The sequence below is a fragment of the Ischnura elegans genome, chromosome 9 (genome assembly GCF_921293095.1).
Source record: "Ischnura elegans chromosome 9, ioIscEleg1.1, whole genome shotgun sequence".
In the NCBI taxonomy this organism is placed as follows: Eukaryota; Metazoa; Arthropoda; class Insecta; order Odonata; family Coenagrionidae; genus Ischnura; species Ischnura elegans.
The window spans coordinates 70,212,876-70,239,531 of record NC_060254.1 but is presented as its reverse complement, the minus strand read 5'-3'; the positions used below and the strand labels follow the sequence as shown (position 1 = coordinate 70,239,531).

At 39.2% G+C, this 26,656-nt stretch overlaps 1 protein-coding gene across 1 annotated transcript in view; it reads right to left on the bottom strand.

Moving 5' to 3' along the window:
• Positions 1 to 26,656, bottom strand: part of LOC124165378 (collagen alpha-2(XI) chain-like) — an 89,211-nt gene that overhangs the window by 39,505 nt on the left and 23,050 nt on the right. The window contains exons 2-7 of the mRNA XM_046542762.1: positions 9,740 to 9,940; positions 8,723 to 8,960; positions 7,213 to 7,378; positions 6,384 to 6,570; positions 3,391 to 3,956; positions 1,200 to 1,724 (exon numbers count right to left, since the gene is read on the bottom strand). Of these exons, the coding sequence (XP_046398718.1) occupies positions 1,200 to 1,724; positions 3,391 to 3,956; positions 6,384 to 6,570; positions 7,213 to 7,378; positions 8,723 to 8,960; positions 9,740 to 9,940 (1,883 nt within the window). The remainder of the gene's footprint in view (positions 1 to 1,199; positions 1,725 to 3,390; positions 3,957 to 6,383; positions 6,571 to 7,212; positions 7,379 to 8,722; positions 8,961 to 9,739; positions 9,941 to 26,656) is intronic.

Sequence of the window (26,656 nt, the reverse complement as noted above, 5' to 3'; positions counted from 1 at the left end):
AAAGAAGCAATGAGATCGTAATGCAGCCTTTTTTGAAAGCTCGAAAATAATGAAATCTTGTAAAAAAATTGAATAAAAGTAAATCTTGTGAAAAATTGAAACGCATAGTTCATCTCTCTTTGTGGAAGTTAGTAATATGGCTTATAACTGTATGTAAATCAGCATTTGGTATGAACTTACCCTAGATTAATAAGGGAAAATTACAAAATGCAGCATCAAATGGTGATCGGTCTTATTCTTGTTGAACTAACTAGCTAATTAAAAGTTGAAAATCTGTGAAAATTTCCTCGATTAAAATTTTATGCTTTCACCGTCAATAATGAAGTTATTTTTTACTTAAACTACCAGGAATTTATCAGATGTGTGATTCCAGTAAATACGTTGTAATTTAAGGCAAATATCTGCCTTTACCTTCTTTCCGCCACTTTTCAAAATGTAATATAAAGCGTTAAAATATTTCTCTCCTTTTTCCCGGGTCGTTGGAAGCTAACTGCCAAAATTAGTTAAATCGCCGATTTTCGAAAAAAATGTGTTTTTTCCTTCGCTATTCTGTTAGACTGAACTCAACTTTTACGATTATGTTCATTATTTCATCACCCTTAATTTTATGCCTGAAAAATGTTTCCTAACTATTCAGTACGCAGAAAATATTTTTAAATAAATTAAAATTGAAATCCAATATGTTTAATTTTATGGCCAAATGAAGTTGAACCGTCAGTGGAATCAGAAATACGTAATCCTAATAATATTCCAATTTAGTTTCATATTGCAAGTGGAAAAAATCGTGTTGAAAGTTCTGTATGGCTACGAATGCTACCGTTATAATTAATTGTGATACAGCTATTACCTTAGGTATGCATGGAAAGGCAAGCATAGTAACAGAGGCACTTTTTGCACTCATGTCAGTTATGCCTCATAATAAATTGAATGTGTCTCACCAACATTTTGAGCCCTTTGCATCATTAATTATAACTATTCCATTTGATAAAAATTTTAACCTCTAATTTTTACGGAAAGGCGAGTTTATAAGAGTCACCATTTGTTCCAATTGCAGTTTTTGTATGTACTCAGTTATGCCTCAGAATAAATTAAATGTGTCTCACAAGCATTCTGAGCTCTTTGTATCGATTTGTATAGTGATTCCATAATAGAAAAGTGATGTGTGAAATGCTAATTTTGCCCTCCAATTTATGACTTACCGGGATCATGAAAACGTGACCTGGAGGCCCTGACACTCCCATGGTTCCTGGTATTCCGTCGCGGCCTGTGTCTCCTTTGGGCCCAGGTGGACCCTGAGGTCCCTGCGGACCGGGATAACCCCTGGGTCCTGGGAGTCCCCGGTTAGTGCTGGGTGTGTAGGGTGTGTAGTGCCCCGACCCAGACTGTGGTGAAACGGGAGCTGCGTAGGAGTCCACCTCGTCCACATCCTCTTCCCCGTCTTCCTCAACATCCGGCTCGGGCTCCGGTTCCCTTTCCGGTTCCGGCTCGACCTCCGGTTCCGCCTCGCCTTCCGGTTTCGGTTCCGCCTCTCCTTCAGGTTCACCCGCCCCCACTGGTCCTGCCAGGCCTGCGGTGTCGCCATCGGGTTCAGGTTCAGTTTCCTCGTCATCTTCGTCGCCATCGAGGTCTCCATCAGTGTCACCATCTATATCCTCGTCGTAATCGCCTTCCTCTCCATACTGTGGTTCTTCTAGTTCTTCGTCCAGCGCGCTTTGAAAGGCATACTGCAAAGTATGGCGAGGGTGGCATTAACCTAACTATATATGAGTTAACACTTTCCTGGCGTATGAATTAACTTCGCTCGAGTTTGCGCGCGGGCGGGCAGCCGACGTTTCCGCTTCCGTCTCATTATCCATTCTTTAGGCTTCTTACTTGTAATAGTAGCCTTGAGATTGGGTAGCGAAACGAAACCCCTAGCGTAGTCTTCTTTAGATTTACTCACCCGCGCGCAAACTGGAGAGAAGATTATTAATTCTGCTTTACTTCCTTACGTTTTGGAGAATTTTCGCTGACTTATTGATAATTTGTGCTTATGCATTAATGTTTTACACCGAAACGTTTGTTTTTATATAATTTGCACACATTATGTTAGAATAAAAAGTTTTCCGCGGTGATGGTTTTATCTTTGCATTTTATCCTCTCGCATTTTCTTCCACGTCAGTTGTCTTGTGGGCATACTTCGTCCTTAAGAAGAATTGCCAGCAAAACACCAGTCAACTGACGCGGAAGAAAACCCGAGATAAAAATGCAGATATCATTTGCTCCTCTTGATTACTTGAGAGCGATAAAGCTGTTTGCGGCACTCATGGAGAATGATAATGTCATGAAGCAAGAGTAGCCGAAGCCATGTGAGGATCTGTTGTTTAAAAATCCGCTACTATTCATATATAGAACCAGTGATAAAGGTACCATTGGCGAATAAATCTCTGTGGAATATTTTTATTTGTGTATAATAACTGTGACCTCAGAAAACTTGAAATAAAAGAGGCATGTATTGAAGATCAAGAAGATATAAAACATGAGAAACCAGGCATTGAAGTTGGGAGAGGTAACAATAATAAGGAGGTCTATCAGGAAGACAGGCTCTAAAATTATGACTCACTGAGGTGTGAAATGTATTATGCAATGTGCTTACTAGAATGGCAAATTGGAGGGTTGGCTTTACTAGCTCTAGTAGACAAATGCATCGCAATTTATGATCCACACACACTGCTGACTGCAATCTAAATGTGCCATTGAGAAATATTTTGTAGCTTACTCTTTAAGAGAAACTACGTGAGCCAGCTTTTGCTTTACCTCAGAGAAAGTCTTTGGGAGCATAACCAGCATCAATATCTTTTAGGGAATCTTCCTGTAAAATTATATTACCCAGGCTAAAATCTAGAAATCGGTCAAATGTATGCCACTATTTGATATACCTTGCATTCGTAAGTAGCTTTTTGGCTTATAAACTTGGGTGATAAATTTGCAAAATTTGAAGTTTCAGAACTTTGGAGTTATTCTTTACGAATCAATTTGATAAGCAATGAGCTTATGGAACGTCTTAAAACAGAACCGAACGTTTTAGAAGTGCTAAAAAGCAGGAGATTGGAATTAGAATGAGTGGGGAAAGATTTCATAAGATGGCTACGGATATGACAATAGAAGGAAGGTGACCATTGGGGAGACCTCGCAAGTGATGGTTTGATGAAGTAAGAGAAGATTTGCAACGGCTGGAAACTTGGTCGAACTGGAAGAACATAGCAGAGGACAGAAGAAAATGGAAAGCCTTAGTCGTACCATCGCGTGGTACTCTGGGCCTGATCGCGTTACAAAAAGTAAACCATAAATGAGTTAAAGCCTGTTTTTAGGATAGAATATTAGCCAGCGTCCTCCTATGGTGGAGCTTACCCTGGTTCGATTCCTGGGCTTGATCGATTGCGTGACTACTGGCGGTGCCTGGGCACTCGCCCCGACCCCAACCCTCTCGACAGCCAATCCGGACCCGTCTGCGTCCTCGGAGCCGGTAGCAAAGGCACCGGAGCCCGTCACGCGCAGCCCGCCAGAGCCGGCGCCCAGCTCGACTCCGCCCTGGGCCGAAGAGGACCTCGACCCGCTGGACCAGCTGACCCTGCCGCCACCGCCGGAGCCTCCGGATATTGAACCTCTGGATTCCGAACCACCTCCCGCGCCCCTCGAGCCGCCTCTTTGCTGCGAGGTCGCCGAAGACCCCTGTCTGCCACCGGACGATGCACCACCCCTAGATCCGGAACCAGTTCTCCTCCCTGTTCCTTCTTGTCCTCCGGCTACTGAACCTTCCGAGCGACCACCAGAACCCGTGCTCCAGGACGTGTAGGTTCCTCCGCCGGTAGCTCCAGCGCTACCGGTAGCTCCAGCGCTACCGGTAGCTCCAGTTCCTTGCCCTGGCTCCAGCGATGTGAACGTACTGGAAGACGAAGACCAGCCACCTGATATGCCTATAAAGTGGAAAATTCCAACGGGTGTTATGGAGGACGGGTGGGATACCTGTGCCTTTGGGACTGCCCTAATACCGTATGAATCTCTAAAGGTTTGAGTGAAGAATAGTGAAATGCTGTGGAGGAGCAAGAACAATTTAACTTTACCAAAGCATAACTAGGCTCAAGGATTTTACCAAAGCCCACACTCTTTTAATCTATACTCTTAAAATCATGCTTTAAATTTATAATCTCAATGACTCTGAAATCAAATGGTGGACGGACAGTAATTATATTATGACTATACTCTTGCATCATTGCTCTTGTTGTTAGTAGGTCTCCAGCAGTGGAGACGAAACTGCTGGCCAGTAATTCAACCATGATGCCGGTGCACCCAAAAATAAATATCGCTGTGTACCCATGGTGTTCAATTGTCACCTGTGGTAGAAAATTGGGTAAAGAGTTCAGTGTGCGCGAATTGCTGTTAACGAAAAAAGGTATGATCGTAGGCTTATTATTAAAATTATTTATGATCAATATTGTTGAAAATGATGGATAGGATTGCAATATTTTATCAATCCTTCGATAGAATGATATATAATAATTAAGGTTTTTCTCTCTAGCATTTCAAGTGTATGATATCTTTTAATGTTACATTTTCCGAAAATGTATGGTTAGGGAAAATTTATATTCAGCTGCTGATTTTTATTATTATTATTATATTGTACAAGTTACAAGTTGGCTATTTGCCAGGTGGTAACAGTTTATACAAAAAAGTAAAAGAAAAACAAAAATATTGCAAATGAGAAATACATTACCAAAATGAAACTAGAAAAGTGAATATTTAAAATTCAGTGATATTAATTTTCCAATATTAATCCTCTACACCTCTTCTTGAAAATCCTTACGTTGTTAGGGTAGGGCTTAAACAGTTCTGCAGGGAGTCTATTCCATTCCGTAATCGTTGAGGTACGAGAATTTCTTTACGTCAGTCCTTTGCGGCCGGCATTTCATCTTGTATTCGTGATCATTCCTACCAATATAGCTGGGATATTCAATCTTCTTCCTTAGTTCCCCCCATGCCTTTTCCCCTTTCAGTGTGCGGAAGAGTGCGCAAAGCCTATTTATTTTTCTTCTCCGTTCTAGTGTGTCCCATCCCAGTACTTTCAGCATTTTACCGACACTTTCGGTCTTTTTTATGGTGTGATGAGAGAAATAATTTGTTTATTTATAACAGTAAATGGAGCCCGTAACAACTTCATCCAAGACCAGACAGGTGCAATTAAAGGATAAGATTGACGTAGGTCTCATGTCCAATGAAAGACTATTTTTTTTAGAAATAGGTAAAAATTCAATGAAGGAAGGGTGGTTGCGGAGCAATCAGGATACGTGTTACGTGATATACCCTATGCCCAATTTACCGATCATATGAAATGAAAAATATTAGCAATTGTTCGTTACAATTTTATGTTTATTTTTATTATAACAGTTAGCGAAAGCTATTATTGATTGTATAATTCGTTTTTGCTTGATGGAATTTCCATAAATTATGTGGTTAGGTTCTATCCTATTTATGCGTACTCTACCAAAAAAATATCAAGCTCATACATAGTATTTTTTCTAAGAAATAGCAAAGCATAGTTTCGCTAGTAGTGGGCCCCGTCGTCCCAATGACGTCGTAAGTTTTTCCCTATCCCTTCCCTTCCATCCCTATCCTGGAAGCATCGTCGGGTTCTCATCGCGACGGCGCCTCCTGTTCTTCTTCCCTCCCAGTCCTCCCCATATAAGGTGTGCGGGTGAAAAGCGAAGGCTTATAGACCCGGCCCTCGGGAGAATAACCCAGTTAGCCCGTCCTGGGTCCTCGTTCTACCACTATTTAATTTTAGAGGACTACATAGAGGAGGCCCCATTCCATCCCATGGAAGGCTGATTTCTGTTGCCAGTTCGATCGCATTTTAATCGGCTTTCAAAAACGTCCGCGGCGCGGTGATGAGTGCAATGTGATCCTTTTTTTTCAAATATTTTGCAGTCTGGTTATTGCAAATGCAAGGAATACCGTTCAAAAGTTATTAATTTGATAAATCACATTATCATGTTTATAAATTTCGATTAATATCCCTAATTATACCTTAATTCCCCGTGTTACTCGGATCAATTTGCCCGTCAGCGACGCGAGTGTAACTTCTGTGTAACTTCTCTGTACTACGCGTCAAAGTCGCCTTCAATTGTTCGTAAACAAGAAATACGCCACCGGATGCTTCAGTAGACGTTGGAATCGAATACTTCAGTCATCGGTAAATCCGCTATCCGGCCCGCGGGGCGATTCGGAACTTGGAATGTGGTCCTCGTGGCCTAGTAAATAGGAGACCCCTGATTTAGAGTTTAATGGATTCCTAATAGAATGGAGGTTTTGTCCTATATTTTCGTGGGAGGGACTTCTGACCTCACCTGAAGATGAACCTCCGCGGACCTCCCACCGCCGTCCTCCTCCCCCTCCGCTCTTAGTCCACGCCTCCCAGGCAGGGCTCCCCTGCAGCGGGGGACCCAACGGCCTCGAGCACTCCGGCACGAAGGCATTGCACATCTCATACGCAGCCTCCGGCGTTGGAGATATCAGAAGCGTTTGCACATCTCCCTGAAATGGAATGCAAAAATGGGTGCTGATCTTTCCATTCCATTTTTAAAACCAGGGATTTCTGGAGATATTTGGTGAAAATATACGAAGCCATCAGCATATCTTCCCGATTAGTTTGGTGCTCTTTAAACCAAGATTTTAACAACACGCGTTGAGGTGGTGCGAAAAAAATAAAGCTATTGAAGATAAGGGATTGAGGCAAAAATAATTAATCACAAAATAAGGTTGCTTATGGGTTTATTTGTGGATGAATGTTTTAAAGTGTCTAGTTGGAATTTTTTGAAATTTGAATTTGTTTGAAATTTTACCAGTATTTTCCGTTGGTATTAATACTTATCATTGAAATAGTATAAAAAATTGGAATGACACATAGGAAGTTTTCTGTATTTCCAAACCTATGATAATAAATAACTTTAAGATAAACCTGGAAGTTTCACGCTGAGAGCAATCTTTTAAAATAATGGACCCTGAAAATGACTGAAGTTGTCTTTAGAAAATTAGTGGAAAAGATAAAAGATATATTGCTTATATTTGACAACATTTATTATTGAAACATAGCAATTTTTAATACGTGGGTTTGAATTTTGAGCCTTAAGAATGTGGAATATTTTCTGGCCGTTTCGGAATAGATTTTTATCTCACCGTGAAGTATCCTTCGTTAAGTAGCTGTTGCCCAATGAGCACGATGCCAGCAGTGCTGAGTGGAGGCGCGTTGTCCTTCCTAGGTAAAGGTAAAGTCCCCTGAGAGTCGCAGTCCACTGTCAAGGTGGCCGAGTTTCCCTTGATGCTGAAGGCCAGGCGATGCCACCTGCGAGGATCGAGCATAGAATTGAGCGCACATTTTTAAAAGGTTACAGATTAATTGTGCATTTCAGTCAATATAGATAAAAAGGATGGAAAAAATTGTGTCTCGAAATTTTAACCATGGATAGTTGATACGAGTACGAACCAAAATTAATGACGATTTTTAGGTCGAAAAGGCGCCATTGTTAAACTGCAGAAACTTCGAGCAAAGAATTCCGATTGGCCGCGAGTTGGCCCTGTTGCCGAATGTTCTGGATAAAGGCCAATGAAGGCAAAGTATTCCAAGTCATGAGTTGTCCAGAGCATCTGGAAGCAGGGGCAAACTCGCCGCCAATCGGAAGGCTTGGCTCAAAGTTTCTATAGTTTAAAAATGGTGGATTTTCGACAAAAATATCATCAATAATTTTGATTCTGACCGGCATCAGCGATTTAGGATTAAAATTTCGTGACAATTTTTCTTCACCCTGCATATCTTATGGTATGGTATTTGGAGGAGGCGACCGACATCTGAGGTCACTTGCGCCGTAAGGGAAGAGTAGAAAAGGAAGGGTCGAGAGAAACCCGGCGTCGGCATTAACCTGCTTTTAACAAAAGGGGACCACGGCTTAATGTCCCATCCGACGGACGGAGGGTTGCGGTTGAAATGTCCTCCACACAACATTCAAGCAGTGATCAGTCATGCTGAGAATTCTATGCCACCGCCGGGATTTGATCCCAAGCCCACGGGGTGGGAAGTCAACACTCTAGCCACCACACCAACCCGATCCCCCTGTATATATTTTGATATTTGTTGTACATCATTTTCCTTTCATGAGGGGGGGATTCACTCATAGAGAAGGCAATGTGAATAAGGGGGTGTTTCATAATGACGTCAACGGGCGATGAGTGGGAGGTGAGGTGAGGTGCTGGAGATGCGATTTGGAATGGGAACTTACGATCGTTATTCAACTTAAAATCAGCGGGGAAAGTTACAATTTCGTTCTGTTAAGGCCTGTTTACACGATACATTGACACGTACGAGTTAATGTCTGTTTGCGTGAATGATGTTTGTGGACCGGAACATGTACGAATGCATGAACCAAAGAAGAACAGGTTCTATTTTCTGTGCATGCATTCGCACAAGTTGGGTAGTTATACGGTGCATTAGGGCGTTCATTCTCGCGTTCATACATTCAGACATTAACCCGTACGTGTTAATTTACCGTGTAAACAGGCCTTTAGAGCAAATCAAGTTTCCATCTCTTGTGCATTATGTGCAGTATGCACTTGTTAAAATTTTATGTTAAACCCATTTTCTCCACCTAACACTCCATTTGATGATTCATGACGTGCGTGTGTGGGCACTTACTTTCCGTCGGAGACGTTGAAGTCGAATCGGAGGTGGTGTTCCTCGCGAGGGTCTCCGTCGGCGTCGCCGTAGAATAGGCCGACCTTTCGGCCCAGAGACAGCGATAGCTGCTCGTCGCCCACGTCCGAGTACACGGTGAAGAGGACGGGGCCGCGTGCGCGCTCCAGTTGACTCTCGTCCCCGTTAGGGGGGTCCACCCGCACCACTGCCATGAGCGAGAAGTCCGGCGGGAAGCCATCTGCCGAGAGATTTACGAAGCCCAAGTCAGTAGGGGAGCATATGAGTGAGGAATACTCAAACCTAAAATGGCTAAAAACATACTATTAGAAGATCCTGAGTAAATGTGAACATAACATTACGTAGAATGAATGAGAATGTGTACGTAATATATAGTAACCCAAAAAATACTGCTATAAATTTCACGATAGATTCAAAAATAATTTTTGTTGATATCCACGCATTATTTATTAATAACTATTAGAATGTTTAATAAATACTATGTGGAATATGACAAAGTTTATTTTTGAATCTATTATGTCACCATTCCACGTTGTGAAATAGCGAACCATTGATTCGAAATAAATTTCACTTTTCATGTCAACATGTTTGAATTTATCGAAGCGAAAACTTTTTTTTTTAAACTTTCGATAGATTTACGTGCTTTAACATTATCGGGCAGTGAATTCCATCCGCGGTAAATAGACGCTATGAGAGTCAGTCTTCAGAATAATTTAACGTGATTTCATTTTTTGTGAACATTACACGAATACAGTGAATTTTAATCACCTACCCGGAATTAGTATTAACGTGTTTACCTTACCCAGTTCTCCAAGGTATGTAGCTCTTCGTTCGTGAGGCGGTGCATAAATGGAAGGAACTCGAACCATGCGTGTCTATGTCATTGGTTGAGCAGCAGTATAGCTGAGGGCTCACTGCCTGCCAAACACTCTTGATACGGCTTGTTATAGATGCCTGCAGATTCAAGTAGACTTGACAAGAGGTGTTGACGATAGTTACCTGGAAATAGCTGCGCCGTGTTGGCCGTCAGCAACGCTGCCTCTGATATTCGGTAAGCTTCGTCGGGCACAGTGGACTCGTTGTACGTGGAAGGCCTCAGTGCACAGATGCCAGGAGCCGAGGTAACTCCCAAGGGAAGTTCACGGACCCTGGTCCACTCCAACAGATCAATTGGCGGAGTCCACCACGGGGGCGGAGAACCTGTTTGCAAAGGAAGAAAATATAAACCTCCAAAGCTACATTGCAACACAATCGGATGCATCATATAATTTTGACATTTTACTTATATATATACTTTCGACAATTACTATAACCCAGTGGCCTCGGTGGCGGCGGTGTAAAGTCCTCGTATGCCATAAAAGAGGTTGCGAGTTCAAGTCCCGCATAGATAGGTTGCTCCTATCAAGGGCATGGATGTTCCTGTACGCTTGATTGTCAAGGTACAAAATCCCGATGTAAAAGGTTAATGGTGTTATGAATGATTGTACGCTTTCCCAGAAAGAATGATCTTACTTCTTCCCGAACAGAATACTAAAAATTTTCTCGGGTTTCCGCGCGGGTAAGATATTTTAAGAGCGCCGACGTTTCGGGTTCCGACTCAGCACCCATTTTCAAGGCTACTAAGACGGCTAAGGCAAAGTAAGCTAAGTAGCTTTGAGGATAAGTGACGAGTCAGACCCCGAAACGTCGTCAATAGTGTTTTTTTCGATGGTATAGAGATAAATGAATAAAATTTATGATAATTTTTATTTTATCTTTCGATTAGTATGTAATCGAATGTATCACAATTTCATGCATATAGCTTGAAACCCAGCTCTTTATGTTAATTTTGCGTCAATCTTTTCCACAGTTACCACAAGGCAATGGTGATCTGCACATAACTTTTTTCGATCGTAGGAGGTTTCGGTATAGAATAAAATAGGGCTATTTCCATACCGTGGGATGTAGGGGTGAGCTTTTCCCGCTGCAATGTAGAGCTCGCATGTTTATTTGATATTTCAACGACAAATTAGAATTTGAAGTAAAGAAACCGTTAATTTGCGACGACGGCAGAAATTTTCGATTGGCGATTTTTGCCTCTCACTTTTGGTGGCTCATTAAAGGCTTCAATATCGGCGATGGGATGAAAAAATGAAATCCCTAATGGAGGCCCCTAAAAGCCAAGGGGTTCAACTTTATTTTTTAATAATTTTGAAGGTAAGTGCATGTAATGCTTGGTTAGGTACACAATATTGTTGCGGCAAAGGGATAAGGTCGAGTCATTTGATCTAAATATTAATACTTATCAGTGATTCACTTGTGTCCCTTTGCCACAACAATATTGCGTATCCCACCAACCACAATCTCCAATCATCTCCAAAATTGTAAAAATATTTCTGGTACCTCTTGGTTTCTAGGGTCCTCAGTTGATGGTCGATATTTAATAACTCGTGATTAGCAGTTGCCGATCGGTTGCCTATCATCGATTTGTAATCCATATTCTGTTAATGTCGACAGTAATTCGACTGGAGATGGAAAACTGATATCCTATCGTTAATTTGGAGTGGAATGTCAATAGATCAACGAATTATCATCATAGTAGTGGCCAATGGCGGATTCAGAAAGCGGCTGGGTGAGGCTATAGGCCCGCCTTTGGGTATCCAATTTACACCAGATAAAATGGTAATTTCTTCCGGACCCCCACTACTGCTGGGAGGTTACTCTTCAGCTCCCCCACCTAGCTGCCCCCCTTGTCCCTATCCTTGATCTGGCGCTTTTTAAGGGATAATGTTCAATGAATTAGGTACCTTCGAAATCGACTACAAAAGCGACAATTGTATTTTCAATGGACAGACCCATCTGTGATGGTATCTTCTTCATCAAACCATCCAACGCGTATACTCGGAGAGATTATATATCGAAGAGATCCGCGTGAGTAGTGGAAAGTTTGGTGCTATAAATGGAAGGGGGGGATAACATTCACTCCCCCCTTGCACGAAGTGCTGTTTCTTTCACCATGCTCTCCGTTTTTATGGTTTTAAACTTTCGTCTTTTTTCTGTTGTAACGGCAGTTATCAGAGTTTTCTTTTTACGTCTTTTTGGACTCCGGGATGCTAATATATCATAGCCATTACTTTTTTATGAAGATTTTTTTTATTTATAAAGGGCTGAGGACGGCTGGCTCTCTTCCTCCACGCCTTGGTGGCTTCGCAAGGCTGGCATGCGTTCTTTTTCCACGGTGTACATCTTAGAGGTTTAACTCTACTATCCATTGATTTTAACTACTAACTAACAAATAGTACAATGTACATGGGGTCATGAAGCCTCAATTCTAACATTTTTTTAAAATTTGCATCAGCCAAAAACCTATTTCATAATAGTTGAATCCTGCAAAAATATTTCTCATTTTCACAAAATCTTACTTTTTTCATAACTATCGTTTTCGTATTTAATTCCAGTTTTTATTTGTTTTAACTATGTTTTACTCACATTTAGCTTTATTATTTCGAAGGGAGAAAAGTGGCCGTTGCCATTATCATCCTGTTGTGTGCCTGTTGGTCCAAAATCTCTTTTATGTTCCTGAAAAATCATTAAAATGATATATATTACTTGCGCAAAGGAGTTTTCTCGCTATTTATATCAGCAATACGATCCCATAAGCATAAAGTATAGGAATTTGTAGTTTGGCTTGGGTTAACATTCCATTGGGTTCCAATATTTTTTTCTTAGTTTACCTTACTGCTGATTGCTTACATATGGCTCTCATTACGGTACTCCTACTGCGGCATTATTTCAGTTATTTTACAATGGGCTTGCTGTGAAATAAATACGAATTGTCATATTTTTAAATACAGTAAATTGTATTGCTAAAAATAAGTGATTGAATATTCTCCTCCAGCAAGATAAAATCTGCATGCACTACCTACATGTACTTATTTTTGTACAGAAAGCAGGGGTTTTCGTGTCTCGATAGAAATATAAGCTTCAGTACTTGTGGACATGGTACTAATATATACCCTGCTGGTGGAGATATGTTGTGCTCGTAAATTTAAATTGTGGACATTACGTTAGAATGATATTGGATTGTATAGAGCTATAACTGTTTCGTAAAATATTTTAATTACAAGTCCATTACATTCCGAATATTTTCCGTATCGTTTAATTTTCCGGAAACGAGAAAAATTTATGTGTCAAATTATTTAATATTTCTTTCCTGAGTTACTTGCAGAAAAATGATTGTTTGGTCTTTAATATCTTTCCTTCACATTGAATTGTTTTCTCCACGTCGAGCGACATTCCATGCATATGATATTAGGTGTCAATTTAGAGTTATGACAGTTAAATCTCAAATCATTATTTGTCTGTGACATCGACACCAATTGGCAAAATAAAAGGTGTGGATAATAGCGACATTTTATCGTTCGGTATATGGTCAGGATTCCTAAATTTTCGTGCGCCTTCCATCATTGTCTGCTTTTTCGATTAAGTATCTGCGAAATTGCCTTTTTTTCTGCGAAATTCTTTTCGAAAAAAATAGCCACTTCTTTCCGGTGGTCTAGTTCCATCAAATCTTTCGCCCACTCTCTGATGTATTCACAAGCTCGATTAACACATCGAAAAATTGTGTGGCCTTAAGCTGGGCTCGTTGTATTTGTATGGTTCCCACTTCCTTTCGTACCTTCTCACCCCTTGATACGCAAATGAGGGCGCGAGCTTTGAGCGAACCAATTGTATAATAAGTATATGAATTCAAATATTAATTAAGTCTTAGCATTTAAATCGAATGAGATAGTTACCCGCTGCTTGGTTGTACAACTGCTCACAAAATTATATTATTATTAAACTACTTGCGGTGGCAAACTGGTCAAAAGGTATATATGTGATCCTTGTGACCACTCTATCCTCTATGAGCTTTCTATTAGTCCTACGTGAAAATAATTATTTTTGGAGCTCAAAAATGTAGCCAAAATATGAGACAGCAATATGTGCACACAGTATGAAACATATATTTCAGCATTATCTAGCGTACTATTACAGGATTGGCTTGAAACACTTCACTGAGGGGCGGTTGTAAACCTAACTTTAGTTTCACTAAAAAGTGCTCGACCTTGTTTAATTAACCCATTAAAATTGGAAAGCGAGGAATTAATATTAGTAGTTTACCGCCCAAGTGGTTTAATTGTGCTCGACAGGTTTTAGCGGCTCATCGTCACCGCCAAGGGGTAGCAAAAATATCGTACTGCCCCAGTCATTCACATTTGTTCCTAAAACCAGAGGGGGTGAAATTTGGGATAAGGGTGAGGTAGTAAGGTAAATAAAGAATATTTTCAGATGAAGAGAGAGGTCAGTGTTTGGAAACTATTGTAAAGGAGGCAGGGGGGCTCCCAGGTAATAAAGCGGTTGAGTTCATAGGAAATACTTAATGTACAAGTTATGCCCTGTACCAATAGCGGAATGCCCTTTATTCAAAGATGGTCAACGTAGCAAATCGTCTCATTTATGTGAATCACTGTGGATAAAAGATGATTATCAATAAATTGCTTCGAAAAAATTGACTAATTACCCTGATTAGAATAGGAATTATTATATTCTCTAATTCGAACGTTTAAACTTCTTCCAGCTTCAGCTGCACAAACAATTGCGGCTTAGTGTGTAATATATTTGCATGTTAATTTATCAGTTGAAATCATTTTTCAATGTGGAAGGATATTTTTGTGTATATTTTTGCGATGGGGTGACTGGTAAAGAAGATATTCATGGTAATTTTCTCCTTTGGATTAAATAAATTTTCACCCGTGCACGAACGATGTCACTTACTGCATTCAGCGCTTTAGAAAACACCCATAAAAGAGTAGCGACTGAGGTTTTGTTTACAACAGTGGCCTAGCAAGCACGGCCACCGTCTCCTGTGCCAAAAAGTGGAATTTAGACACCTTGTTCTGAAAACCTATTTTGAAATTGGCGATGGAGTAAGTAGTCTTGGCTTTTTAACTGGTACCATACCTGACTGGTTATTTGGAGATACAAATCCAAACTTTGCCAGAACCGGCTTTGTTAAATGATATTTTCACGATATATCTCACCCTTCATATGTAAGGTAGGGTACTTAATTTTAGAATATTTTTGGTAAAAATCGTTGAACCTCAAACTTAAATGCCTAAAATTTCTTATTCTTTTGTAATATGTATAATTTGAAATATTTTTTGCGATATTCTAACGTAAATTTATAAATGTTCCAGGCGCGTTAAAATAAGAAGGCAAAACGGATTTTCCATTCCAGACTTCCCAATCAATTTTTCTAATAGAAGTTTTCTCAGCCACAGTTTAAAATAATTTTTTTTCTAAAGTGTACTCTTTTCTTACCCCTCTCCAGCATTCCTCGGAAAACTTGAATATCATGAAAGTGTGGAGAGAGGTGTTGACTGGTGCTATAATATGTTTATGGAACGAATTTCGGAGGTGGAATATTTAATAACACAATAAATCATCAAGTGTTGAGTTTCATGGGAAAGAGGATATGCAATGAGTGGAAGTATTTAGAAAGAAAACGGTAAATAATACGCTCCTAAACATTTTTATGTCGTTTCCTATGGGGTACTATTAGTGGAACTTGTCGATCTTGGAAGTAGTGAAAGTAGAAATTTAATTCAATCCCTACCTCGTTATGAAGATAATCTACTGCGGATTAAATCGATTATCCATCAATTTAGGGTGATAGAAAGACGTGCATCTGTTGATGATTTGTAAAAATTGATGAATTGGGGGACCACTGAATAAATGCTACGACCAGAAAGTTATAATAATTTGAAATTCAATTCATATTAGAATCCTCATGTTCTCATTAAAATCTACTGAAATGGATAGTTATTGTTTAAAAGATGCAATAAGATCTGAGACCTAGATGTCATCATTCGTAAATTCTGTCTCAATGATTGTTAATGTACTCTTTACGCATAGCGAAGATATTCGGAATAAATTGTTTTCTTTTGGCTTTGTTTGTACCGTGGAAAGCTCATATATGATAGCAATAGCCCTGTACTGGGGTTTAATACGTGAGATCATTCTGATTTACACCTTTTCATACGTGTATGCGTGCTTATCGGCATAAATAAAATAAAAAATTTCATTTGCATCCTTTCGGTTTTTGGTCATTTTCAAAAGTATCGTATCATGAATTCTTTTGCGGTTGTTGGAAGTAGCTATTTATTTTGAGACACTTAAAACTCCAGCTTTACGGAAATAGAACTTGTAATAGGGTTTACGTTGAGGATTATAGGTTTGGTTGTCTTCGATATTTTAGGGCCTTTTCATGAAAATTATGTAGCTAGAGTTTAGAGTGTTGTTCTAATTACTTTTCCAAAGGGAAAATAGAAATTGAAATATTAAGTTCTTCCATATCCATAATTTAATTTGAAATTTGAGTTATAGTCTGTATTTTAATTAAAGATTTCTCGAGTTATGGTCATTGGTCAATCATCAACATATTTATTACATACTGCATTGGAAGAATATTTGTCCAGTAAGTATTTGACCCTCTCAGAATTTCGCTTTTTATTCATTTTTCCGAATATTTTCTTCACCCCGAAACCGTATCTAAAATGTCAGTTTTGGAGGAATAAGGAATAAGTAACGCCTAACTGCTGATGGGGCCTGAAGATCCATTGTTGTAGACGAGTCGTCAAATAGGCTAAAATGATTCATGGCGCATATTTACTACATTTTATGCAAAAATAGTTTTCCGATGATCTTGTTCGTTTTTCTTGGATAAAGCGGAGCTGAAGACTACGAGGACGCTCGAGGGATTGTTGAAAGTTTGGATAATGATTTCAGAGAGAGTGAAAGTTATGACTTAAGGAAGAGTAAGTCTCGTCATAAATTTCATCCTCTAGACTTAAGTAGATGTTTCAACTCTTTTTTGAGATTCATTCGCGGTTTGATGTTTTATTCTTAAAATACCTTAAGGAAGTAGCTGATATTTCTCGTTTTTACTCATGTATAGAATGGGAATGGTGCAAATGTATGAAAAGTAACTTTCAATAGACCATACATGAAAAATAATCACTCGTACCTAGATAAATCATGATTTACTCTTGGCATATAAAAATATTAGTTTCTTGTAGACCATCAACTTTAGTATTTTTCTTTTATCTTACTGCGGATTAATGTATATCCATTTTCCGTTCATTTTCCTTTAGAGACTTTCAAAAATCATTTTAAAGAAATAACAGCGAAAAATCCGGTGGCACCCCTTTACGAAGTCCCTCGCAAGTGTGAAAGTTTCACTGAATAAAAATCTTTTTTCCTGATCAGCGAGGATTGATGATAACTCCGTGTGAGGTTTTCATTAATATATAAATCTAAATGAATTAAGCAACCAGCATTTAATTTTGGAATTATGTTCCACCCACGAACAGAAATGCTATACATTATTCATGCATGTAGTGTTTATGGTGAAAGTCAGGTAGTGGAATTATATCTTATGCATGTGGAGTCTATTCAGGGTACTCCATTTACGTAAAAATCGCGTACAAGGGAAGTCCCTCAAGTGTCATCACCGGATCTCGTTCAAATTTTGATGGATGTAAGGAAATGGACACCCATGAGCTGTAGTTTTAGTTTCAGCCACCAGCGCTCAATATTTTTCGAGTATTATCGGCGGAAAGTACAAGAACATGCCTAAAGTTATTCAACCTGCATCACAACATAGAGCTTTGAATTCTGTTGCTAGGAAACAATACACCGACGGGATGCATAAATTTAGGCGTTATCTGGTACTATCCGTCACAAATATCTGGAAAAGTAATAAGCGTTGGCGGCTGCAACCAAAACTACATCTCATGGGTATTCATTTCCTATCACCTAGCTAAATTTGAACGAGATCTGGTAGTGATACACGTGGGACTTCCTTGTTAGACATTTTTGCTCAAATATTATTGAAGCACATTGAATAGGCTTCTAACGGAGCAGTGGGCATTATAAATTATCCTTTTAATAAATGTAGTAGGTAGATCTTAGCTTATATAATATGGATGACTTGGTTTCTGATATCCAGGGATTTAACCATGGAATTCCTTAGTAATTTCTATGAGGTTTCCTCATTTGAAGAAAACCATTCCATGCATCACGTTATATTCCAGTAATGAGTGATTACACCCAGTTAGACGTTGAACACTAATTTATCAGGATCTTTAAGAACGTTTTTTTTCTATGGACCTTGTGGTGAAGCTTTCATCTCGATTTTATCGTCTGTGGGCTAGAATTTACTCTTAGAATACGTGCCCTGAATTGAAGCTATAGATCGTCTCTATGGTATATTTTTCCGGACTCGAAGAGCTCTGGAGAATATGATGTCATTAATTTGGTAGCTTTATGTAACGCGTGTGGGAGATAAAAGTTATGAGGGGGTAGTTGAGATAAATTAAGTGTTTGAAATGATGTAATGCTAACCCGACTCTTCATCGAATAATACAATGACATTTCACGTGCAGTAAGTTACTTGCGCAATTTATTAGAAGTGGTGATTTTTGAAAAACCTAAGGTGTTTCATCAATCATAACCCAAAATTTAATGTAATTTTCTGTCAATGAAGTGAGGATGATTTCTCTTTCGAAATCTTCAATATTTCCCATCTTCTGTAATTTAGTCACCTCCATTAAGGAATCATGTCGAATATTGATAGTATTGATGGAGTCTAGTTTTTTTTGCTTCAGTTTCACGTCCATTGTGGTGCTATCGCTTGTGAATACTCTACATGGACAGGTAGCTATTAAGATAAGCACGGGATCGAAATGAAAGTGACAGAGGAAGAAATTAGCTTCTAAAAAGTATTTTGACTTGCCTTCTAGCCTGAATTTGTGACATTCAATCACCTGCGGCTTGGTCTGGGTGGAACTCTACCCTCACCTATCCCTGCCAGCATTCGGGTTGAATCTCTAAATAAGATATTTTATTCAAATTCTGAAACCTATTCTTCTTCGCGAGCGTTGAAGTTAATGTAAATGAAACTTCAAGTCAATGTAAACAAGAAACGGAATTTTAAATAAGATATAAAGTATTTAAAAAAACAGAAAAGTATTTTAAGATAAAAAAGTATTTTAAGTTACGCAATCACGCAATCGTTATCAGCCTTCAGGGATTGCATAATTTAGGATTTAGCTATTTTAATCTTGGTCGACCTCGCAGAAAATCCCTTGCGTTTAAGTTAAGTCTGAGGGTCTATTGAACAAGCTTTCTGCGTCCCCTGTCCACTCTCTGGAAGAGACGACATGGCCTTACTTACTAAGCAACTGTCGGTCAGACAGAAAGCGGGAACGTTCGCATGATTACATGCCCCGTGTAGGAAATTCCCTTGATCACATGCCCACTCCATTAGTTGGTTGAAAATGAGACCCGTGTAAGAAGCCCAAATGTTGTTCCTTGATGCGTATCACATGTCAATGGATTTACCAAAGCCTGTCTTCCCGCGCGGTATCCCGAGAAGAGTTTTTACATTAATTAATTTATTTCCATTATTTAATTATTTCCATTACCCCATAAACTGCACATTTACGGCCTTTATAATGGGGAATTCACAATTAACAATGAAGAACATTCGCCCACGCCCATTAAGTGGTTTTCTTCCAAATCGTCGTGGACGTCATGCGAAGGTATGTTTTTTTCTTTCGCTTTGTTAGAATACTGACTTAAGGGTCCCGAGATCAAATACCAATGCCAGCAATAACCCTTAAATAAAAATCCTCGAGGTGCAAGGTGAACCACGCCAAGGGTCTGACTACATCCAGGTTGAATGTCTGAGTAAGATATTTTATCCAAATTCTGATTCGTTTCCTTTTTCGTGATTATTGAAGTTAATGTAAATTAAATTTCAAATCTAAGTAAACCGTATTTAAAGATATGAAATTACCGTTATTAGACGTCAGGAATAGTGTAATATAGGATTTTGCCCTATTAATCTTGGTCAACTACGCAGAAAATCACTTACTGTTAGTATAAAAATACAGTTTCCGGCGCAGTTCGATAGAACCCTTGTACATTTAACCTAAATTAAACCACTCGTCTTTTACCACACTTCTTTCTTTGTATCGACCCAGGTTTCGGCACCATGAAAATGGCATCATGTGGCGAAAACTGGGTCGCTAGAAAGATTAAAGAAGTGTGGATATAGGAAAGTGCTTTCATCATATTTAATGCGTAGAAAATCATTTGCATTTATATAAACGAGCGTGATGCGCCCAGCGAGCTTCCCCGCTCTTTTCAATGCAGGTCCATAGAGGGATAGGCGCGTTTCTAATTTTAAAATGTAGAAAAAAAGGCAGAGTCTTATGTACAAATTTAATTGGAATGTTAATGTACAAATTTAGGTCAGAGAACCTCTTTAAACCCAAATTGGAAGTAATTACACTATCCTCTGTTAATTCTTGTTTAGCGTTTTCCTTAATATTTACAAAATATTAAGGAAAGCGCTATATTTACAAAAATATTAAGGCCAGGGAAAGAGAGACAGAAAATGGCCATAGACTGAGTACGTGTTGAGTCCAAGACCTTTCTGTGTTAACTCGAAATAATTATTGAAAGCGCGTTATATTGCTAAAAATATAATAATATGTATCTGAAACTAAATTGGTATCAATTAAATATCCTGAATTAAAGGTTTGCTCTGCACCATGGAGCAAGTGCATGACGTCAAGATGGCGGATCGCCTCATCCCCTAAGAGAAATATCAAGGGCCATTTTTTAAAACCAATTTTAAGAAACAATAGCAATATTTAGGAAGTAAAATATGCCGTCGCATGTTCTCTGATAAATGCTGTGCATTTTGGTACCTCATTTGTAGAGTTGGTTGCGTATAAGTTGAGAAAAAGGTATTTACACAGTAGAAATATATAAGGAGATTCAAGGGTCCACTGAACAGACGACATGATCTTGCCTACTGAGCCACTGTCGGTCGCAGGAATCAAGTTGTTTTCTTCCAAATCGTCGTGGAGGTTCTGCGAGGGTCTGTTTTCTTCTTTCGCCTTGAGCGCTTCTCCAGACTTCCTCTTCCTCCCCTCCCGCCTCTGTCGTTAGCCCACTCGGCCATTCCTCCCTTCATCGCCTCGACCGCCCCCGAGCTTTCTGTCGGCCGTTCGCTGTCTCTCCTCTGGGAATTTTCGTCTTCCCGACTCCTTTTCCCCCGTCCCTCTCCGCCCATCCCGCCTCTCCAATCTGGTCCGGCCTCCACGTCCTCGCGAACGACTTGCTCGCAATCGTCCCAATTCTCTGCGCGTCAAATTTCGACCCTATCCTTTCCGCGGGTGTCGGAATACTTGATTCGTGGCGGTTGGCTTACAACGATGGACGAAGTAAGAAATGAAATAAAAACTATGCTTCAGAATTCTCTATTTTTTTGGCGCCTGGTTTACAACGATGGACGAAGCAAGAAAAAAATAGTAAGTAGAAGAGCACAGGTGAAGGCACTTTCTACAAAAAAATATACTTAAGAATACTTTAATCGTGGCGACTGTTTTACAAGGAATGAACAAAGCAAGAAAGAAATCGTCAGTAAGATAGGAAGCAAAGGGCTGTCAACAAAAAGAATACTTTATCTTCTATATTATTTCTACTGTATAGATACCTTTTTCTCAACTTATACTCAACCAAACTCTACAAATAAGGTACCAAAATGTACAGAATTTATCAGAGAACAAGCGACGGCATATCTTACTTCCTAAATATTGCTATTGTTTCCTAAAATTGGTTTTTAAATAATATAAAAAACAATATAAAAACAAAAAAAATCAAAAATTGGTAAATACTCCTGACGTTAACGGCGCCTAAACGGATGCATTTGTTCATTTGCAACAATATCTCGCATTCTTTAAATAACTTTTATCAAAATGCGGCTGATTCCACATTCAAGTCTCCTGTTGATACGTAAGTATGAGTCATCATGTGCGATTAACAGAGGATAGTGTAATTACTTCCAATGTTGTCTTTAAAGAGGTCCTCTTACCTCAATTTGTACATAAACATTCCAATTAAATTTGTACATAAGACTCTGCCTTTTTTTTCTACATTTTAAAATTAGAAACGCGCCTATCCCTCTGTGGACCTGCATTGAAAAGAACGGGGGAAGCCCACTAAGAGCGGGCGCATCACGCTCGTAATACTTTATTCGTGGCGCCTTTTTGACAAATATGGACGGAGCAAGAAAGAAGCAGTCAGTAGAAGAGCGCAGGCTAATAGGGCTTTCTACAAAAGGAAGAATCCTCTAAAGGCTGTTTTACACGGGGCAAGTCATGGCGCAGGTTAAAACTGAAAATATTTGTTTGCGATAACGCGAGCTCGGTATTAGAGAAGGGGCTATTTTGCCATCTCGAGCAATTCACCGCTTTACACGATGAAATTTTGACTGCTCCTTCGCACATAGTACGTCAGTTTGCGCAATGACGTACCCCGTGTAAAACGTCATTTACAGCTGAGAGTGTAAGCTTAGAAGTGAGGAAACAATTCATCAGATGTTACGTATGGAGCGTATTTATCTTTGGGAGCGTGCCTTGGACGTTGACAGGGGCAGATAACTCAAGAGTGGAAGCATTCGAGATGTGGTGCTTCCGAAGAATGATGAAGATAAAATAGATTGACCGATTAAGTGATGGGAAAGTGCTAAGAATAGTGGGAGAAAAGTCTTATAAATAGGTACCTTAAGCCTGATTCACACGATCATTTTTTTCGTCGCGAAAGTAATCACTATCGCGATCACTTTTCCCGTCGCGTAAGCGATCGCTCTAGTGATAATTTTTCTGAATCACAAGGTCGCTCCCGCCGTCGCTTTTCGCATCATTTCCTATATCACAGCTCGCTGTCATAGGACATGCATCACGAAATTAAATAGCGTGTTTGTTTAGCTATGTCGTTCCCACAATTGTCAAACGCTGCGCTGCAATCGCTCCATAGGGGAATGCGTTCCGATTGGCTGATATGGGGTTTTAGTGACGGTTTTAGCGACGGAAAAATCGACCGGACAAGTGATGCAAAATAGCGATGTGAATCCTCATCGCGATCGCGAACGCGAAAAACAATTGCCGGCGACGATCATTTCGCCTAGTGATCGCGATAGTGATCACTTTCGCGACGAAAAAAAAATGATCGTGTGATTTAGGCTTTAAGGAGAAGACAACTTAAAGAAGGGCAACTTAGCTGGTCATAATATGAGGCATGATGGCCTAATGAAGCCAATCGTAGACTAAGCACAGGTGGTAAGGAAACAGTTTTAGGGAACGCCTCGAGTGATTTTCATACATCAGGCTATTAAAGATGTAAAAGAGAAGAAATACATCGCTATGAAAAAGGCTAGCGGATAGCAGAGCTGAGTCAATCCAATCTTAAGGTTGTTGACTTATGATGATGATGACTGGTGTATATGCCTGGGCCGGCTGCTTTAGAAGTCGAATGTCAATCCAGGTTTACACGTAGAAGTAGACAAATACAGAAGTGGCGTACGATCCGTTTGTGGTGGCATAGGTAGACAGTCAAAAGAAGCGGCGTCACTTTACTATAAGCTGAAAATTAAAAACTGAATGTGTGACATTCACTCTCATACGGATTAGTCTGCGGTGAGCTCTAACTCACTTATCTATGCCAACCTTCGAGTTGAATCTCCGATTGAGGTATTTTATTCATCTTCTTCGGTGTAACAAAGGAGTTCCTGCGTGACTACACTATCGAAAACAAATGATATGCCACAGTCGTACATTTTACGTAATATCAACCCACTTTCCTTTAAGAAATCCTTTGGAATTAAAAACCAAAGTTCAGGTACCTAGTCAATGACTCTTTTTCTTCTCTGAAGTAAATCTTTACCAGCTCTTCATTGAAATATCCCATAAATTATCTTATCCGCGAGCTCTTCGACATAAGTATGCTTTGGGAACGGTTTTTGTACATGGGTTATATTTTCATTTATCTAATGATATTAGCAATCTATATTGTGCAAACGATTGCAATCACGTATGGAGAGCTGATTTAAAAAATAAATCCAAGCACTTCCGTTTACTTACATATTCTTGCTCACTTTAAAATACAGCAAGGATTAAATTTTGTTTTCAAGAAAATATATTCACTTGTTTTTCATGACTTAAGTAGTTAGATTTTCTAGTCCTAAATGCTCAGCAGACACTATATCGTTATAAAACTCACTGGCAATATTTACGCCAATTAGCATGCACTGGCAAATACAGCATCAGACTTAGTGCAAGCATTGAGGGTTTGGCCTTCGGTAATAGCACTGTACATTGTAACTTTGGTTGGAGCTAAATTGTGTCTTGGGAAAGTGTTTTCTCGAGATATTAGATACTGAACATTTCCACGGAACAAGGGAGTTCTTGTGTGACTACACCATCCAAAATAAACGATGAATTTGTGTCCGACGTTTTTCGAAATATAACCCCATTTTCTTTCATGAAATCCTTTGATATTAAAAATCGATATTGAGGTACCTGGTCAATGGATCTTTTTCTAAAATGAATCTTCGTCTGCCCTTTAGCCGAATCGAATATTTTTATTTAACTATGGAATTTTTATTGTAGTCAAAATATTATTTTGGCCAATACCTCATTAGGTATCGTGGAAGGTTTTTTTTTACTACCATGCGATTTTAAATAAATCTCATTACGTGCCTTATCCTAGGTTTATATCTAAAAAGCAGCGTTTATATTTTGATTGCTGTGTATAAGCGTTTTTACGCATCGAAAAAAACACTTAAACAGTGTGACTTGGACGGTTTTTAATTCGGCCGTAGGAGCCTTAAGGACGCCCCCCGTTTTTTTCAGCCCAGACCGCCTCCGCGTTTGCGTGGTTGTCGGCTGTTATCCTTCGTCTCAAGCATGTTTCATTTACGTGACGGGTCTGGAACGATGATTTTTATTTAGTGTCCTTTAAATTGGAAGACAACTTCATTGATATTCACCAGCTGTAATTTTCGATTCGGGAGTCAGCACTTTTGGTTCTTAATCTTACTCCAGCGTCATTAGTCTCGCAAAGATTCCGAGCGTTTACCCTTCATAAAAATTTACCATTGATAAAGAGGTCAAATTATCAAGTTTTCCTTTACCTATTAAGCTATTATGTGAGGTCTTGATGTAAACAATTTGTTTTTGAATCAATTGTTTTGATGTGGAATTTATACCGTTTAAATTTGGGTCAAATCTTTACGACAGAAGTTTAAGAATGTGTTAATTGGCTCCAGTCTCATTCACAGTTGAATTATGAATGAAATTCGGTAATAAACCTCGCGAACCTCAGCCTTCCCATTCATTGTAAAAATCATTAGCCTTTGGTAACTACGATGCTATGATCACGATTGCGGATTGTTGGAGCTGTTAGATGCAAGTATAAGTTGGCCCCAACTTAATGTAATCGTCGTAATTGTCAAGAAAATACCAGTGGCGCTTTCCACAATGGGTCATATGGCGCTTCATTGTTTTGCGTTCTTAGTGGGAAAAAAGTGGCAGCTCAAGAAACTGTCTGCACTATCTAGGTATGTCTCTGAAAAGTTATCTGCAAATTGAATATCAGTTATACTTTTCCATTATTAATATGGATTTCATCATCATCATTAGTCAACAATCCTAAGATTGGTTTGACGCAGCTCTCCATTTCTCTCTCCTATCCGCTAATCTCTTCATAGCTACATATTTATTCTCTTTTACATCCTTTATAACCTGTCCGATATAACTCATTCGGGGCCGTCCCTTGCCCTTTTTCCCTTCCACTTGTCCTTCAACGATTGTCTTCATCAGACCATCGTGCCTCAAAATGTGGCCAACTAAGTTGTCCCTTCTTCTGCTTTATGTTTTTAGGAGGCTTCTCTTTTCTCCTACTCTCCTTAGCACTTCATGGTTACTCACACGGTCAATCCATTTTATCTTCATCATTCTTCGGTAGCACCACATTTCGAATGCTTCCACTCTTGACTTCTCTGCTGCTGTCAACGTCCGGATTTATGTATGTTAAAGATGAAATTATAAGTGTATGCCATCAAAATTTTGTCTTATGGGCTTTAACGATTTTTTAAAGGATCTTTCAGTAGCCAATGGAGGTTAAACATTTTCCAGTAAATTCTTTGTTCTCCAATGGATCGTATATAGAGCATGTAATACATTGTTCTAGGAAATATCTAGCTCTCAGCTTTTAAGCCATTTTGGATTCTTGAAGTTCTTATTATTTAAGTCTCACAATATTGCAAAATAATATTTCATGTAAGCTGCCGCTAACGTGTTGATTTCTTGTTTGACTAACCTACGAATCAAGTGAGAACAATTTTTTTCAATTTAATTCATTAGCTTGGAGGTACATAGTATAGATGTCAAAAGAAAATCATATTCAGCAGAAGTTCAGGGGTCTATTTGGTTTTATTTCTTCTGGAAGGAGTACTCCATACATGTATGTTAAAGATTAAAGTATAAATATGTGCTATCAAAATTTTGTCTTATTGGTTGCAACGATTTTTTAAGGATCTTGCTCTAGCCAATGAACATTACAATTCTCTCGACGTTTATATTTACATAGCTTATCAGAACTGGATCGGTAACATAAGTATATCCTGTGAAGTTATCCTAATAGATTGTTTTTGATTTCAAATATTTCTTTCTCGCTTACTCTACAGGAGTTTGTTTTTATTTTGACCATTAAAAAGCCTCCGTTATTGTTTTTTAAATGAATATCAGTCATTAAATAGTTTTAATTATCCAATTGCTGAATCTATTTCCTGTATTTATGTCGTTAGAATTGGAAGAAACTTCCTGTGGTAGGGGAGTGAAAATACCTTTTGAAAATTGGTGCGATCATTCAAATCACGGTTGCCGGTTAAGAAAAGCCCTATTTTCTGCTCCAGCTGTTCCCGAGTAAATGCTGTGGCGTAATGAATGTTCTTGGCCTGTAGCGCTACATTCCAGCGGT